This window comes from Pristis pectinata, chromosome 15, assembly GCF_009764475.1.
Source record: "Pristis pectinata isolate sPriPec2 chromosome 15, sPriPec2.1.pri, whole genome shotgun sequence".
In the NCBI taxonomy this organism is placed as follows: domain Eukaryota; kingdom Metazoa; phylum Chordata; class Chondrichthyes; order Rhinopristiformes; family Pristidae; genus Pristis; species Pristis pectinata.
Genome location: NC_067419.1, coordinates 41,842,002 through 41,858,707, shown reverse-complemented (window position 1 = coordinate 41,858,707; position 16,706 = coordinate 41,842,002). Strand labels below are relative to the sequence as shown.

At 46.9% G+C, this 16,706-nt stretch overlaps 1 protein-coding gene across 2 annotated transcripts in view; it reads right to left on the bottom strand.

Annotated features, from left to right (window-relative positions):
* Window positions 1-7,494: 7,494 nt before the first annotated feature.
* rassf3 (Ras association domain family member 3) overlaps window positions 7,495-16,706 on the bottom strand; it is a 172,425-nt gene continuing 163,213 nt past the window's right edge. For both annotated transcript variants that reach the window (XM_052030051.1, XM_052030052.1), the window contains one exon: window positions 7,495-14,663. In XM_052030051.1, the coding sequence (XP_051886011.1) occupies window positions 14,514-14,663 (150 nt within the window). In that variant the 3' untranslated portion in view covers window positions 7,495-14,513. The remainder of the gene's footprint in view (window positions 14,664-16,706) is intronic.

Here is a 16,706-nt window from a genome sequence, read left to right as displayed (position 1 = left end):
TTAGTGCAAAACAAAAGACACAATCGAAGACAAGTCCCTGGTCACGCTAGGAGGTGATCTGTAGTGTTCCGTTGCTGAGGTAGGGATCAGGGTTAGGATTAGGATTAGATGCAGGTCGGTTCAAGAACCTGATGGTTGTAGGAAAGTAGCTGTTCATGAGATTGTTGGTTATAGAGTCACAGAATTATACAGCAGGGAAACAGGCCCTTCGGCCCAACTGGTCCATGCCGACCAAGATGTCTCATTCAAGCTAGTCCCATTTGCCAGTATTTGGCCCATAACCTTCTAAACCTTTCCAACCCATGTACCTGTCCAACTGACTTTTAAAAGTTGTTTTGTCCCTGCCTCAACCACTTCCTCTGTCAACTCATTCCACACGGATACAACCTTTGTGTAAAAAATTGCCCCTTCAGGCTCCTAGTAAATCTCTTCCCTCTCACCTTAAACCTATGCCCTCTAGTTCTTGATTCCTCAACCCTGGGAAAATGACTGAGTGCATTCACTCTATCTATGCCCCTCATGATTTTATACACTTCTCTGTAAAATCACCTCTCAGTCTCCTACGCTCCAAGGAATAAAGTCCTAGACTGTCCAACCTCTGTACTCAGTCCCTCAAGCCCTGGCAACATCCTTGTAAATCTTTTCTGCGCTCTTCGCCATGGTAGTGTGGGACTTCAGGCTCCTTTGCCTCTTTTACATTTGAAAATCAGAAATAACTGAGCCCCACAGCTCATCGCCCGAGCCTCACCCTACCACAGATATTCCCTTTGTCCAATCCCTCCCTCCCACCACCTTCTCTGCAGTTTAAAGCTACTCCTTTCTATCTCTCTTTCCCAATTCCAAGAACAACCCGTGACCTGAAATGTTAATTCTGTTTCTCTCTCCACAGATGCTGCCTGACCTGCTGAGTGTTCCCAAGGATTTACATTTGTATAGCGCTTTTTCACAACCTCTGGATGACCCAAACCCACTGAAGTATTGTTTAAGTATAGTCGCAGCAGTGAAGTCAGGATGACAGCAGCTAAATAATGTACAGAAATCTCCCACAAACATTAGGACCAGATAATCTTCATTCTGCTTTCATTTGCTGAGGGAATTAATATTGGCCAAGTCTCTGGGAGTAACTCCTGCCGTTCCTTGATTAGTGCCTTGGATTTTATGCGTCCAGCTGCTCAAGAGGGTTCGGATTAATGTTGCAACCAATTAAACTGCACCACTGACAATGCAGCACTCCTACAGCATTGCATTGAAGTGTGGCCCTGGATTTTGTTCTCAAGTCTCTGGACTGGGACTTAAACCCAAAACATCCTGACTTGGAGGCAAGGATGTTACCTGGGCTGAGAAGTGGCAGATGGATTTCAACCCGGAAAAGTGTGAAGTGATTCACTTTGGAAGATCGAATTTAAAGGCAGAATACATGGTTAATGGCAGGACTCTTAGCAGTGTGGAGGAACAGAGGGATCTTGGGCCCCATGTCCATAGATACCTAAAGGATGCCGCACAGGTTGAAAGGGTTGTTAAGAAGGCGTATGGTGTGTTGGCTTTCATTAGTCGGGGTATTGAGTTCAAGAGCTGCGAGGTGATGTTGCAGCTCTATAGAACTCTGGTTAGACCACACTTGGAGTATTGTGTTCACTTCTGGCCGCCTCATTATAGGAAGGATGTGGAAGCTTTAGAGATTTACCAGGATGCTGCCTGGATTGGAGAGCATGTCTTAGGTTGAGTGAGCTAGGGCCTTTCTCTTTGGAGTGAAGGAGGATGAGAGGTTACTTGATAGAGGTGTACAAGATGATAAGAGGCATAGATTGAGTGGTCAGAGACTTTTTCCCAAGGCAAAAATGGCTAACACAAGAGGGCATAATTTTAAGGCAATTGGAGGAAGGTATGAGGGGGATGTCAGAAGTAAGTTTTTTTCCACAGAGAGTGGTGGGTGCATGGAATGCACTGTCGGCAGAGGTGGTGGGAGGCAGATACATTAGGGACATTTAAGAGACTCTTAGATAGTCACATGAATGATAGAGAAATGGGGGACTATGTGGGTGGGAAAGGTTAGATAGATCTTAGAGCAGGATAAAATGTCGGCACAACATTGTGCGCCAAAGGGCCTGTACTGTGCTGTAATGTTCTATTTTCTATGTTACAGTCAAGGATGCCAAAATGATACCTAATTTAGTTTAATCCAATGTCAATCAGCAAGTGAGTATTGTCCTGGCACTCATAATGTAGTAATGTGGGCCGAAGGGCCTGAATTGTGGCCCAAAGGGCCTGAATTGTGCTGTAATTGTTCTATAATTGTTCTAAATAGGAACATAGAAAATCGGAGCATGAGTAGACCATTTGGTTCTTCGAGACTGTCTCATCATTCAATATGATCATGATTAATCATCCAAAGTCCCTATCCTGTCCCTCCCTTCTCCTTATATTCCTTGATCCCTCCCCCACCCCAAAAAATATCCAACTCTTTACTGAATATATTTAATGATTTGTCTGCAGCAGCTTTCTGTGGTCGAAGATTCCATGGGTTCTCCGCTCCCTGGTTGAAGAAATGTTTCCCAATCTTGGACTTAAATGGTATATCCCTTATCCCTAGACAATGACCCCTGGCCCTGGACTCCCCAGCCATCAGGAACATCTTCCCTGCATCTAAGTTGTCCTGAATCTGCGGAGGGAAATGGACAGTTGACGCTTCGGGTCGAGACCCTTCAAGTGTTGACTGTCCATTTCCCTCCATAGATGCTGCCTGACCCACTGAGTTCCTCCAGCATTTTGTTTGTTTCCAGCATCTGCGGTCTCCTGTGTCTCTAATCTGTCCAAACCTGGTAAAATTTCATGTCTCTGAGAGGATCCCCTCTCATTTCTTCCAAGCTCTAGTGAACAGAAGGCCAACTGGCCCAATCTCTCTTCATACCTCAGTGCTGCTATCCCATGAACTGGTTTGACATTAGGAAGCCCAAAGCCATGGCCTTCATAACCCACAAGCCCCACACTCCACTCTCCCACTCAACCCCCACCCACCTCTTTCTGTCGCCAGAATAATATCATTGCTTCAGCATCTCTGCCTCCAGAACTCTCACTCAATGCACCTGCGCTGGATTATTCCAATGTCCCAAGGAGCTGCCTCCAGCCGTCCAACTTTTCCTGATCTACAACTCACTCCAACTTGAAATGAGTGCTGTTCAACATTAACTCTGCTCTTGCTGACTGTATTGGCTCCCACTACCCCACCATCACCCACCCTGCATATCTCTCCAATCTGCTCCAGCTTTTAGAGGCCTTGAAATTCCTTAAACAACTACTAATTGTTGAAAATTGACTTAGCCCAGGGGACGTCGCTGCCGTTGGAAAATTTCACTCCCGACTTTTTGATGGGGCTTTCCCTTCTCCCTGTCGTAAAGTTCCCAACGCATAAAATTCATCTCTGGGTGTGAAAACAGGCTCCTTGTTCACTTGCAGATCAACCAGCTTTTACAAACCCCACCAGAATCTCCTGCGTTCCCAATGAATCTATGCCATTTTAAAATGAACACACAAACTGACCTTGACCTGCTGTAGCCTCAAATAAAGCCTCACCTCTGCTTCCATTTCTAGCTACCTCAGTAAAGCAGCCAGCATAAACAAAGATCACACCCACCCTGGACATTCTCTCTTCTCGCCCCTCCCATCAGGCAGAAGATACAAAAGTCTGAAAGCACATACCAGCAAGCTCAAGGACAGCTTCTATCCCACTGTTATAAGACTATTGAATGATTCCCTAGTACAATAAGATGGACACTTGACCTCACAATCTACCTTGTTATGACCTTGCACCTTATTGTCTGCCTGCACTGCATTTTCTCTGTAACACTTTAAGATAAGATTTCTTTAATAGTCACATGTACATCAAAACACACAGTGAAATGCATCTTTTGTGTAGAGTTTTCTGGGGGCAGCCTGCAAGTGTCGCCACGCTTCCGGCACCAACATAGCAAGTCCACAACTTCCTAACCTGTACGTCTTTGGAATGTGGGAGGAAACCGGAGCACTCGGAGGAAACCCACGCAGACACGGGGAGAATGTACAAACTCCTTACAGGCAGCTGCCGGATTTGAACCCCAGTCGCTGGCACCATAGAGCATTACGCTAACTGCTACACTACCATTCCTGCCCTTCTGCATTCTGTTATTGTTTTTACCTTGTACTACCTGAATGCACTGTTGTAACAGATTGATCTGTATGGACAAGTACGCAAGACAAGTTTTTTCACTGTACCTCGGTACATGTGACAATAATAAACCAATTTACCAATTTACCTGTGACTTGACTCCTTTGTTCACGGGGTTCAGGGTCCTCTCTGCTTCTTTGCCTCAGGACCATTCCTGACCACTGCTGCTGATCCCTGCCACATCTCACAGTTCGCTGCTCCCTGCTGCATTAAGGAGGTCACCCAGATTCCAACCTCAAGGATCAAGGAGAGGAGACATCATCCACATTTCTTTCAGATCACAGGAGCAGGTGGAGAAGCCTTGGGCGTTTGCTTGCGTTGCAGACTCCACCAAAGCACAGGCATTCAGACTGTACTCATGGTACTCCTTACAAGCAGCTCACTGGCAACCTCCTGTCAGGAACACTGGCCACAATGACTCCATGCCCACCAAACACAAAGAACCTGCCCCCTGTCGGCACATTTATACCCCAGGGAGAATTCTACCTTCCCCTCCCATTGTTGAGGAATCCCACAGTTGGAAGAGTGTTGCGTGTATTGTGGTCCGGTCCTTAAAGGTCTGGCTGCGGTATTTCTACGAACATTTACTCCACTCCCATTTTATTCTCCCCACAACTCCCCCCCAGATTCTACCATCCTTCTACACACCAGAGTGCAATTTACAACAGCCAGTTAACCTACCAACCTGCACAACTTTGGCATGTGGGAAGAAATAGGAGCACCTGGGGGAAACCCACTCAGTCACAGGGAGAACGTGCAAACTCCACACAGACAGCACCCGAGGTCAGTATTGAACCTGGGTCACTGGAGCTGTTAGGTGCAGTTCTATTAGCTGCAGCGCTGTACTACCCCAGGATTCCCCTGCTCTCCTTCAGTCTGGTGCTATTGGAGTTTTTATCACCTAAAACAGAAGATGAAGCCTCTCTGTTTAATGTCTCATCCAAAAGACAGCACCTTTGACAGTGCAGCACCTGGATGTTATACCAGAGTCTCTAAAGTGGGACTTGACTCCACAACCACGGAGCAAAGACGAAGTTGTCCGATAAGGTTTGGTTGCAATATTCACAACAGCGAGAGCTCTTTTCTTCAAGTACGGGCTGTCCCCAGGTAATGAACTGGATCTGTTTTTACAGACATCCATAAATCAATTTTGTCCATAATTCAGAAAAATACACAAAAATCACCCGATATGGTAACCACACCTTCACAGTGTTGTAATGAATGGTATCAAAAACACACAAAACTGAATAATTTTGTGAAAGAATAATTACTAAAGGTGGAGAGAGGAAAATAGTTCTGTCGCTTGCAGGAACCAAGGTATGTAGGCAGGTCGGACTTTTGAATTTAATTATATTATGGGAGCTTGTTCGTATGTGAGGGTGCCCATAAGTTGGGCGTTCACAACCTGGGAACGGCCTGTATTCAGAGATGGTCCTCCAGCACCCATGAAGCTTTTTGCAACCTCAACCATTCTGCTTTGCCCATCTATGGAGTCACATAACCTATGGCGTCACAGGTAGTTAGGGTCGTTAAGAGCCGGTCGGCCTGCCTGCCCATCTTCTGTGCGCGCACAGGTGTCCTTGGAGAGGGAGCATGCCGTCTCCGCTGGCACCCTGGTTGAGTTCCACGCTCAGTGGGCCCCACAGGGGATCACGTGTGTCGTGGGCGGTGAAAATGCAATTCTTATTTGAAGTGTTGCGTGTTGTGTTAGCGGGTGTTGTGTTGCGTGTGTTTCGTGGGTGTTAGTTAGCATTACTTTACTGTAGTTATGTATCTGCTTAGTTTGTTCTTCTCTTCTGTATTAGTTGTAGTGTATTGACACTGGTTGTTCTTTGTAGTACTTTTAGTTAATAAACACTTATAAAAAAAATGGTTGTTAAGAGAGCTTTTGGCCTTCATAAATCAGGGCATTGAGTACAGGAGTCAGGATGTTATGTTGAAGTTGTACAGGCCTAATTTAGAGTATTGTGTGCAGTTCTGGTCACCTACCTACATGAAAGATACCAATAAGCTTGAAAGACTGCAGAGAAAATTTACAAGAATGTTGCTCAGACTTCAGGACCTGAGTTATAGGGAAAGGTTGAAATAGTTCAGACGTCATTCCTTGCAGTGCAGGGGAGATCTTATAGAGGTATACAAAATTATGAGGGGTGTAGATAGGGTGAATGCATGCAGGTTTTTCCCCCCTCAGGTTGGGTGAAACTAGAACTAGAGGTCATAGGTTTAGGGTGAAAGGTGAACTACTTAAGGGGAATCTGAGGGGAAGCTTCTTCACTCAGAGGGTGGTGCGAGTGTGGAATGAGCTGCCAGCGGCAGTGGTACATGTGGGTTCGGTTGTAACATCTAAGTTTGGATAGGTACATGGATGGGAGGGGTTTGGAGGGATATGGTCCCGGTGCAGGTAGATGGGTCTAGGCAGAAGATCAGGTCAGCATGGACTAGATGGGCCAAAGGGCCTGTTTCTGTGCTGTAATACTCTATTACTCTATCTACAGCTCCCTCCACTCACCTACACACTAGGGACAATTTAGCGGCCAATTAACCAACCTTTCATTCCTCCTCCTGTCCCATCACCATCCTCTTCCACCTTGTAATGTCAAACCCTTGAATCTCTCCTGCTACCCACCCAACATTCCCCACCCCCAACCTTATTGACAATATTGTCCTCACTGGGAAAAGGTTAATGAGGAGGTAGGTACAGACACAACACTTTGGATCCTCAGAACATTTGAGTTGAAACAACGATTTAGAAACAACTCAACGATTCAGGAACAACTCAACGATTCAGGAACAGCTTCTTCCTCTCCACCATCAGATTTCTGAACTGTCCATGAACGCTACCTCTTTATTCCTTTCTTTTTGCTCTATTTATTTTGTCATTTATGGTAATTTCATGTCTATGCATTGTACTGCTGCTGCAAAGCAACATATTTCACGACATACAAGTCAGTGATAATAATTCTGATTCTGAAACATTAACGTTCCTGGTCTCCACATCAATGCTGTCTGACCTGCTGAACACTTCCAGCCTTTTCTGGTTTTATTTCTTTTGGAGTCTGGCCTACCAAACTCCCAATGCCAATTCTCCAAGCCACACTGCCTGGGAGTGTCTCCCCCACAGAGTTATGGACCATAACCCCCTAACTCTCAGACAATCCCCCTTGCCCGAAGAGTGGTGGAAAAAAACACTGTAGCTGTAAAACACCACATAATGATTCAAAACAGCCGCAGTGGCTTTGTCTATAATAAGGTATAGAAATGCAGACACACACACACACACACAGAATCCCCGTCAATTTGATCTTTATTAAAATATGCCACAGCTTACAAAAGCCATTTTATTCAAATTCAATATCTTAAAAAGGAAAGAGAATAATTCCTCTTTAATAAAAATAATCTTCCACTTGCAGTCAATATAAATACAGTAACACTCAGTCCTATACATTGCTTAAACTTGTGCTTCTCCACACATGCAGATCCACGATTAAAGTCAATGACCATTTTTTTGTACCCTTGCATATGTTGACAAAGCAGTAAGTGGTTTGTGATTAAGTCATACACAGTACAGCTTACGTCTTTCACCGGAAGGATCAGCAGTATATCATCAGTGTTTGATTACATCATTGGAGCCTCAGCCACAGTTTCCACCGGGACTGGGAGTTACAGTAAAAACACAACTCCAAACTTCACCAGTTCCCCTGGAATAGAACAACCAGTTTGTAGTGCATAGTGTGTGCACCACAGATATTTTCCGACTGTGGCTCGAGAGCGGCGTGCAAACAGTTCAAGTAAGGGTTAAAAAGAAACTACCATTCACAGTAAAAGAATATGAACCCAATACAGCTCTCCTGCTCAATCGGTTCAGAGCAAGAGTGCAGCAATCCCAGCAAAAATAATAAGACTTTTGCACAATGTCTACTTAAAACAAAACATTAATTTCAGCTCAGTACGAGACCTTGGTACAGCTTTTTAATTAAGAATACAAAATGGTGATACAATGGAAAACAGACCTGCTAAATTAAACATCAAGTTTCAATTTTATTTTACTCTGGTTTAGCAACAATTCCCTGATGTGCTAAAGTGCCCTAGTTTTATTCTTTGGTATTAGCTGTCACACAATAAAAATGCAACCCAGTGAACAGCAGTGACTTGCCCCCTCTCGGTCCGTCATCATTAGCGTACACTGTTTGATTCTCTACCCTGCAATCGCCGTGTGGTTCCAACACAGCCTACAACAGACCCCTGGACCGCTGAGTGGGATTGAATGCATGTGTTTGCCTCTTGCCCACAATCCCCTCCTGCCAAACTTCCGAGGGAGGGGAAAAAAAGCATAACACCGTTTAGAAACAGAAACTGAGTCAAAAACAAAGTCAAAATCTGCTGCATGTTAAGAACAGGTCATTTCACAGGGTAGAGTTTCCAATGACACTGAGGGGGTCCTCAATAAGGGCGGATCTTCCTGATCCTACTCTCAGTAGGTGCGTTCCCCTGTTGGTCCCAACTACAAAGGCACTGGACCCCTTGTTATCTTTCTTGGGGAGGCTGGGGATGGTGGGGCATTCAAGCCAGGGGGTGACTCCAGCTCTCACCGCAAACCCCTTCCCCTCTCAACAACCCCTTGACAGAATTCTTTAAAAACATCTTTAAAAGTTTCTCTCTCTCCCTCCTCCCCCACTGATCCATTTATCACAGCAATTTTAGAACAACTAATCATCCTTATCTATCCTTTGGAAAGGGTTCCAAAATTAATACAGTAGCCACACATTAAATAATAATTGAGCAACAGCAAGGAGAAGAAGCAAATATCTTTGGTCCTAAACTCCTTCCAGGAAATTTGTGGCAAAGACTGGATCACTTGGATTAAAGAGGACGAGTTTCCATTTCTATAGCGCCGTTCACAACTCCAGGACGCTCCAAGGCACTTTACACCCAGTTAAGTGAAGCAATATACCCAAACACAACACAGGGTCCCAGTGTGGGAGGTTCATAGTGCAAGGAAAGCATCAAAACCATAAAACCCGTTTTTCGCGCCATTTCATTCCGCCCTGTTCAGTTCGTTGGTTTAAATGATACATTTGCTACCACGTCCATATCCTGATCGCAAGGGGTTTGTGCTCTGAAGCCTCTATCATAGCTGGGCGACCAGACCACAATCAATACTGCATGTTAGGTCCCTGCTCCACTTGGTCAGTGAGATTTAGAATCACCTGCAGAGATTCGGTCTCCACAGAAGGCTAGGCACAGAACAGGGTGCAGGGAAGGTTCACGAGGATGACGCCAGAACTGTCAGGGGAGACTGCATAGGCTGGACCTCTTGTCCATGAAAGAGATGGGAACTGAGGGGTTTGACAGGGCACATGTCGTGTGTGTGTGTGTGTGTGTGTGTGTGTGTGTGTGTGTGTGTGTGTGTGTGTGTTGAGGGCAGGGGAGGGGGATATGGAGATGCACGAGACTGGGATCATCAGATATTTTGTGTGCTTGCTTTCTCCTCAGTGTGAACTGTGCCACCAGAAATCCAGTAAAAGTTCACCCTGATCTCAGTGCAGCAATGCCCCACTCTATTGCACTCACAGATACTACACTGCCTCACTTACATATGTCTAACAGCAAGGACTAACAGAACAATGGTAACCAAACAACTTGCTCAACATTATGTCCTCTGCTGTAGGATTTCACTGTGTAGATTGCCACTCTTGGCTTCTTGAACAATCCATTCTCAAACAGAATGGACCTGAAGGTCCTTAAATGCCACCTAATGCTGCCACGTTTGAAATTAACACAAGCATTTTAATCATCGATGCTGGTTCAGTTTGGTTCAAAAGTTATTGCAAAACTGAGTGTCAGGTTATTACACAAACCCTGGATTCAGTGCCAGAAGGTCTGGGGCATTTGGTCAGCAACCCAAAACAGTGGCCCCATAGATGAGAGTTGATACTCCCAGGAGCCAGGGGCCAGAGGAAGAGACTCCCAGGAGCCAGGGTCCAATCAGAGGAAGAGACTCCCAGGAGCCAGGGTCCAATCAGAGGAAGAGACTCCCAGGAGCCAGGGTCCAATCAGAGGAAGAGACTCCCAGGAGCCAGGGTCCAATCAGAGGAAGAGACTCCCAGGAGCCAGGGTCCAATCAGAGGAAGTGACTCCCAGGAGCCAGGGTCCAATCAGAGGAAGTGACTCCCAGGAGCCCAGGACCAACCAGAGGAAGCAACTCCCAGGAGCCAGAGCCAATCAAATGAGGTGACTCCCAGGCAGACGGTGGATGTGGTTGCCCTCAACAGATTTAAGGTAAATGGACTATTTCATTATGGGATACACAAGAGGAATGTGACATGGTAGATGAAGGATAAAGCAACCTTGGATCTGGTTTCCAAAGTTCCCCACCAGGGGTGTTCGTTGACCAACCTCAGGACTTGTGTAGATTAATTAAGAAACAGCATGGCTGTTCTGATTGGTTAATGACCTCAATATCCTTGTACCTTTTGACTCCTGGGGATGGTTGAAGCCAGACCGTTTCTTTGCCCTAACTTACAAGTCGCCACATTTCTGTGGCGCCTTTCACATCCCAATTTTAAAGCACAAAAGCTCCCAGAATAAAGTGCTTCGGGACATCACTTTATCATCACTTTATGACCAATGGAACGCAGGTGAGGTGCGGTCACTGCTGTGATGTAGGAAATATGGCAGGTAATTTGTACACAGTAAGATCCCACAAAGAGCAATGATATTCTGACCAGTAGTTTGAGGGTTAAACTGGCCGCGGTGAACTCAGCACTACAGAGCTGGACTGAGGAAGCCAGAGATCGGGCCAAGGAGGATGGAGAGGGCCAAACCCCCACAGAGAACGAGGCTAAGGGCCATCCTCCCAGAGCAGAAGCCAGGGGAGGACTTTGGGCAGAGGCACTCTGCCAGGTATAAGAACAGAGCCTCAGGGTTCAGTTTGGTGGAGAGTATCCTACAGCACGTGATGTGGGAGTAGACCCAATGATGGTTGATGCAGGGTTCAAGAAGTGAAGGCAAAACATACACCAGGCAACACCGTAACCAGGAAGAGGTGTGCCAGGAACACCCAGAGAATGTTTGAGAAGGGTTGGAGGAGTCTACCTCACCAACTAATGGGTCGCTGGGTGTGACTGGTTGCCCTCACGACCAGGTGGTGGTCCAGGCTTTCAGGCAAAACTGGGCACGGGTAACGAGGCTGGCAGAAACAAGATGGATGGTTACAGGGGCCGAGAAGAAAGGCATAAATTGAAACCAACTGAGTCAGAGGAGACTGAAGAGGCACTAAAGGGTGATGGAGGAGGAAGGCACCAGACCTGGGTGGCTGCAAGGGGGACATGGACCTGGAAACGCTGCTCCCAGGATGCCTCCCACTATGGCTAACGGCAGGGGCCATTTCAAACAATCAACACAATCTGACTGTGCCGTAGACCAGGAACTACTGAAAGGCATCGATAACTGGTGGCCAATTCCCATTAGCCTTGTTCTTCGAAGACTCTTCACCAAACTCCCAGCAAAGAGGCTGAGATGGTTAATATCAGACCCAGGCGGGGTGGTGGGGGGAGGTTTATTGTAACAAACACCAGGAGCCAATGAAAACATCACAAGCCTGTGGAACATGAGAGAATCAACAGAAAGCTACAAACCTGGCTGATGACAATCTACTGTCCAAGATGCTGAGAAGAATCTGTCTCCCCACTATTCTGGTAGAAGACCCGGAGACACAACTGACTACAGATGCTGGAATCTAGAGCAACAAACAATCTGCTGGAGGAAATCAGCGGGTCGAGCATCATCTGACTGGGAGAAAGGAACTGTCGACGTTTCAGGCCAAGACCCTGCATCAGAGAGGAGAGGGGAGGTAGCTGGTATAAAGAGGAGAGAAGGACGAGTGAGACAGGGGCCAGTAGGTGATAGGTGGACCGAGGAGGTATCAAGGATGACGGGCAGATGGAGCCAGGTGGGGGTAGGTGAGGGTGACGGTGGAGACCTGTCCACTGACACGGCCACGGTTATAGGTCGGAAAAGGAAAGAGCAACCCAATCAAAACCAAGAAATTATTCTGGGTGCTTTTACACTTCAACACAAAACCAACACATAGTAACAGGAAGATCAGAATGACTAAACTTAGAACTTGTGACAAATTCCTTCAAGATCTGGCCAACATAATCTGCACGTCTGTGACCTCCTCTGTGCAGACACCTTCAAAGAGTCACATTCCTTCACCTGCAGACTCTTGCTTATTACCTTCCACCCACCACGGCAAGTTGTCTGTCACGTCTCCCAGCTCAATAATCCCCTCAGAAATCTCTCTCTCTCTCCCCCTCTCTTTCTCTCTCTCCCCCCCACCGTCTCCCCCTCTCTCTCTCTCTCTCTCTCAAAAGCATTGCATGCACGTGGCTAGTCTTTTTCCCATTTTTCTCCAATTGCCTCAAGTCACATATGAAAGAAATAAGGCCTTGCCTTCAAGTCTTACTTATTTTTGACATGACGCCATTTCGTCCATTGATTCAATGCCAGCTCCCAGCAGGGCAATCCCATCAGCCCCATCACCCTTCTCCTGATTTTCCATGTCACCTTGCAAGTTATTCTCTCCCCACACGTCCATCATCTCCCCTTTTATTCCTTCTGCCACTCACCCACACTTGGGGTAATTCACAGCAACCAATTACTAGCACAAGTTTGGGATGTGGGTGGAAACAAGCAGCTGATGGAAAACTGCACAGTCACAGGGAGAACGTGCAAACTCCACACAGGCAGCACCAGAGGTCAAGATAGAACCCGGATTGCTGGAGCTGTGAGGCAATAGTGCTAACTCCTGCGACACCCTGCCCTGGTTTGGCCTGGCTTGGGACTTCTCCTTTGGCCTAGTTGTTGGTGATTCGCCGTCTGGTTTGCTGGCAAACTTTGGGTCTGAAAACCTTCAGACAAAGAGTGAATTTACTACATTTGAGGTCCTTGTGAACAATCCTGTTGGGCTGAACAGTCACTTATTCCCACTTTAACTAACGCACACACTGCCTGGGTGATGCCACGTTTGCAAACATGGATCCCAAAGCTGTGGGTGTAAGGGTGAAAATTACCAACAGCCAAGAGACTTCCCAGAGCAGTCATCAAGTACTCACTGCCACAAGCCTGGCTCCTGCCACTGAGCAGATTAGCAACAGCTAATTCACCAGCTGGGGGCTTGAGCACTTGGTGCTCAAGGGTGCAATTACTGAATTGCTAAAGTCTGGTTTATACACTGTTAAAGCATTTCTAACCTGCTGCATCACATAAAAAGAACTCCTTCCTCCAAACCTAAACTTGTTTCCTTCTTGGTCCCAGTGCATCAACCTGTCTATGTAACCAGGAGACATGAGATGCTGGAACCTGGAGCAACACACAAAACGCTGGAGGAACTCAGCAGGTCAGGCAGCATCTGTGGAGGGAAAAGGACTGTCAATGTCTCGGGAGATCCATTTCCCTCCATAGATGCTGCCTGACCTGCTGTGTTCCTCCAGTGTTTTGTGTGTTTCCTACATAACCAATCCATATCTACGTTAATACATCTCCTCCTTGCCTCCAGAGCACTTTCTTTACGCAGTATTTATCTTATCCAAACACTTACCTCCCCCACTTCCTTTAACCCATCTCTTGCCTCCCTGGCCTTTGTCCTACGTGATCTCTCGTGCATCCCGATCCCCACAACTTCTTCCTGTCCTGTCTGAAAGCTTTTAAATAATTTTCACATGTGAGTTAGTATCCTTAGGTAATAAGGTATAACATTAGGTATTGCAACAATAAAAAAAATCATTCGGCACTGCATATTTACGGGAGGTTGAGGAACAACTACAGACGGCTCACAAAAGGATGAACCTTCACCATTCTCAGTTTGAAGGGAAGGCAGTAGGGTTTTCACATTGAACGTGGTCAGCACCTAGCTACTTACTCTCTACACAAGCAGGACAATGAAGCCACACATTGTAAGGCATCAGACTGTGAAGGCTGGCGTGTTAGAACTACCATCGTAAATGCTTTATACACGAGGTAAGCACAAGGAGCTCTCACCACCATTACAGTACATCCAAGCAGCCCATTTATAAATAACCTTCATGATTGTCCAGTAAACTTGGCGGTTGTGCAAGCAAAGATACAAGACAGAGACAAGCCCTGGTTCAACGGGTTCAATGCTCCAGGTGTGTTCAAGCAGCTAATCCTGGTGCTGACACAGAAGTCTTTGGGTCTGAAGGTCAGTTCCCTGCTGGCTATACTTGCCCTCTGTCCCCTGTCTGAAGCATGCCCGCACTGAGACCGTGTATCGCTTGCTGTTGTTCCGGGGTTAATCCGGTTTTTCTGTGGCTTTCAACGCTGCCTCCAGCTTGGCTCTGTAGGTCATGTAGCGCCGTCTCAAGTGCTTGAACTGATCCTCTTCCTCTTTGGCCAGTATCCGCAGGAAGTTCTGCAACTCTGGGAGACTGAAGGCTTCCCACTAAGGAACAAGTGATCAGAAGTTAAAGCACAGGGAAAGGAAAACCAAGACAAATCTGGACCCAAAGCCAGGAATTAACACAGACACATTCAATAGGCTAATGTTATGGCCTTGCACCTTATTGTCTGCCTGCACAGCACTTTCTCTGTAACTATAACACTTCGTTCTGCATTCCGTTATTGTTTTCCCTTGGACACACCGAAGACTACAGACACTGGAATCTGGAGCAACAAACAATCTGCTGGAAGAACTCGTGGAGAAAAGCAGGCGGTCAACGTTTCGGGTCAGCACTCTTCTTCAGGACTGAAGATAGGAAAAGGGGAAGCCCAATATACAGGAGGAAAAAGCAGAGCAGTGACAGGTGGACAAAAGAGGGGAAGCGGGGTGGGCACAGGGTGGTGATGGGTAGATGCAGGTAAGAGATGGTGATCGGCAGATGCGGGGGAGGAGGGGAGAGCAGATCCACTGGGGGATGGGTCAAAGGTAAGGAGAGAGAGGGGAAAAAAGTAGGAAAAGAAAGAGGCTAGGAAAGGGAAGAAGAAGCATGGTGGGGGGCGGGTGATGTGGGGAAGGGGGGTGGGGATTACTTACAGTGAGAGAATTCAATGTTCATGCCGTTAGGCTGCAAGGTTCCAAGATGGAAAATGAGGTGCTGTTCCTCCAGTTTGCGCTTGGAATTCTCCCGGCAGTGGAGGAGGCCAAGGACTGACATATCAGTGACAGTGTGGGAGGGGGAGTTGAAGTGACTGGCAACGGGGAGATGTAGATCGCAGTCTACATCTGGGTATATGGAACGAGCTGCCAGAGGAAGTGGTAGAGGCAGGTACAATTATGACATTTAGAAGATACTTGGACAAGTACATGGATAGGAAAGGTTTGGAGGAATATGAGCCAAACACAGACAACTGGGCCTAGCTCAGGTAGGCAACTTGGTCAGCATGGACAAGTTGGTTTGAAGGGACCGTTTCCATGCTGTATGGCTCTAAGTCTCTAAATGGTGCACAGTAGGAGGCCATTTGGCTGCCATCATTCCCACGCTGGCCTAAGAGAAGCCGCCTCACAGCTCCAACAACGCAGGTTCAATCCTGACCACCGGTGCTGTCTGTGTGGGTTTTGCATGCTCTCCCTGTCACCATGAGGGATTCCTCGGGTGCTCAGGATTGTAGGTGAGTGGGAGATTCTGGGCTGGAATTGATGGGAATGTGGGGAGGATACAAATGGGAATGGTGTAAAGGGTGGTTGACGGTCGGCGCGGACTTGGTGGGCTAAAGGGCCCAGTTCCATGCTACGTGACTCTACTAAACTAATCCCGTTTACTATCTGTTGGATGGCACGTTAAGAGACGCTCCATGTCACGTGATGAGGTTTCCATCTCTTCCACCTTTGCAACCAGTGAATTCCAGACCTCACCTCTCTGAGTGGGCAAGAGTTTTCCTCTCCAATGGACCTTAAACACGTAGCACCTACTTATTAGCCCGTCTGCTAAGGAAATAGTTCTGAGTCAGGAGTCACACATAGGCCTCTCCAGGTAAGAAAAGCCGGTTTCCTTTACTGAACTAGATGGGGTTTTCCAACAACACACTAGTTTTAGGGTTACCATCATTATACTTGGCTTCTAATTCTAGATCAGATAATAAAGTGAACTCAAAACAGCTGCAGTGCTGAGATTGAAACTTGGCTCTCTAGAAATCAGCTTGGGTACCTGGACTGCCAGCTCAGGTCCTTGGCCACTGAATGGCCTCACTCATCTGGAACTTATTGAACAGTGGCTATCGTTCAGATTCAGATTACTGTATTGTTACATACACCAGGCTGCAATGAAATTCCTTGCTCGCGTGTAGCTCACAGAGTAATCTGTATACGTGTGCCCGAGGCCACAAGAAAACGCAGTGAGTTGTGGACACAGCTCAGCACATCACAGAAACCAGCCTCCCCTCCAGGGACTCTGTCTACACTTCTCGCTGCCTCAGTAAAGCAGCCAGCATAATCAAACACCCCACCCACCCCGGACGTTCTCTCTCCTCCCCGCTCCTATCAGGCAGA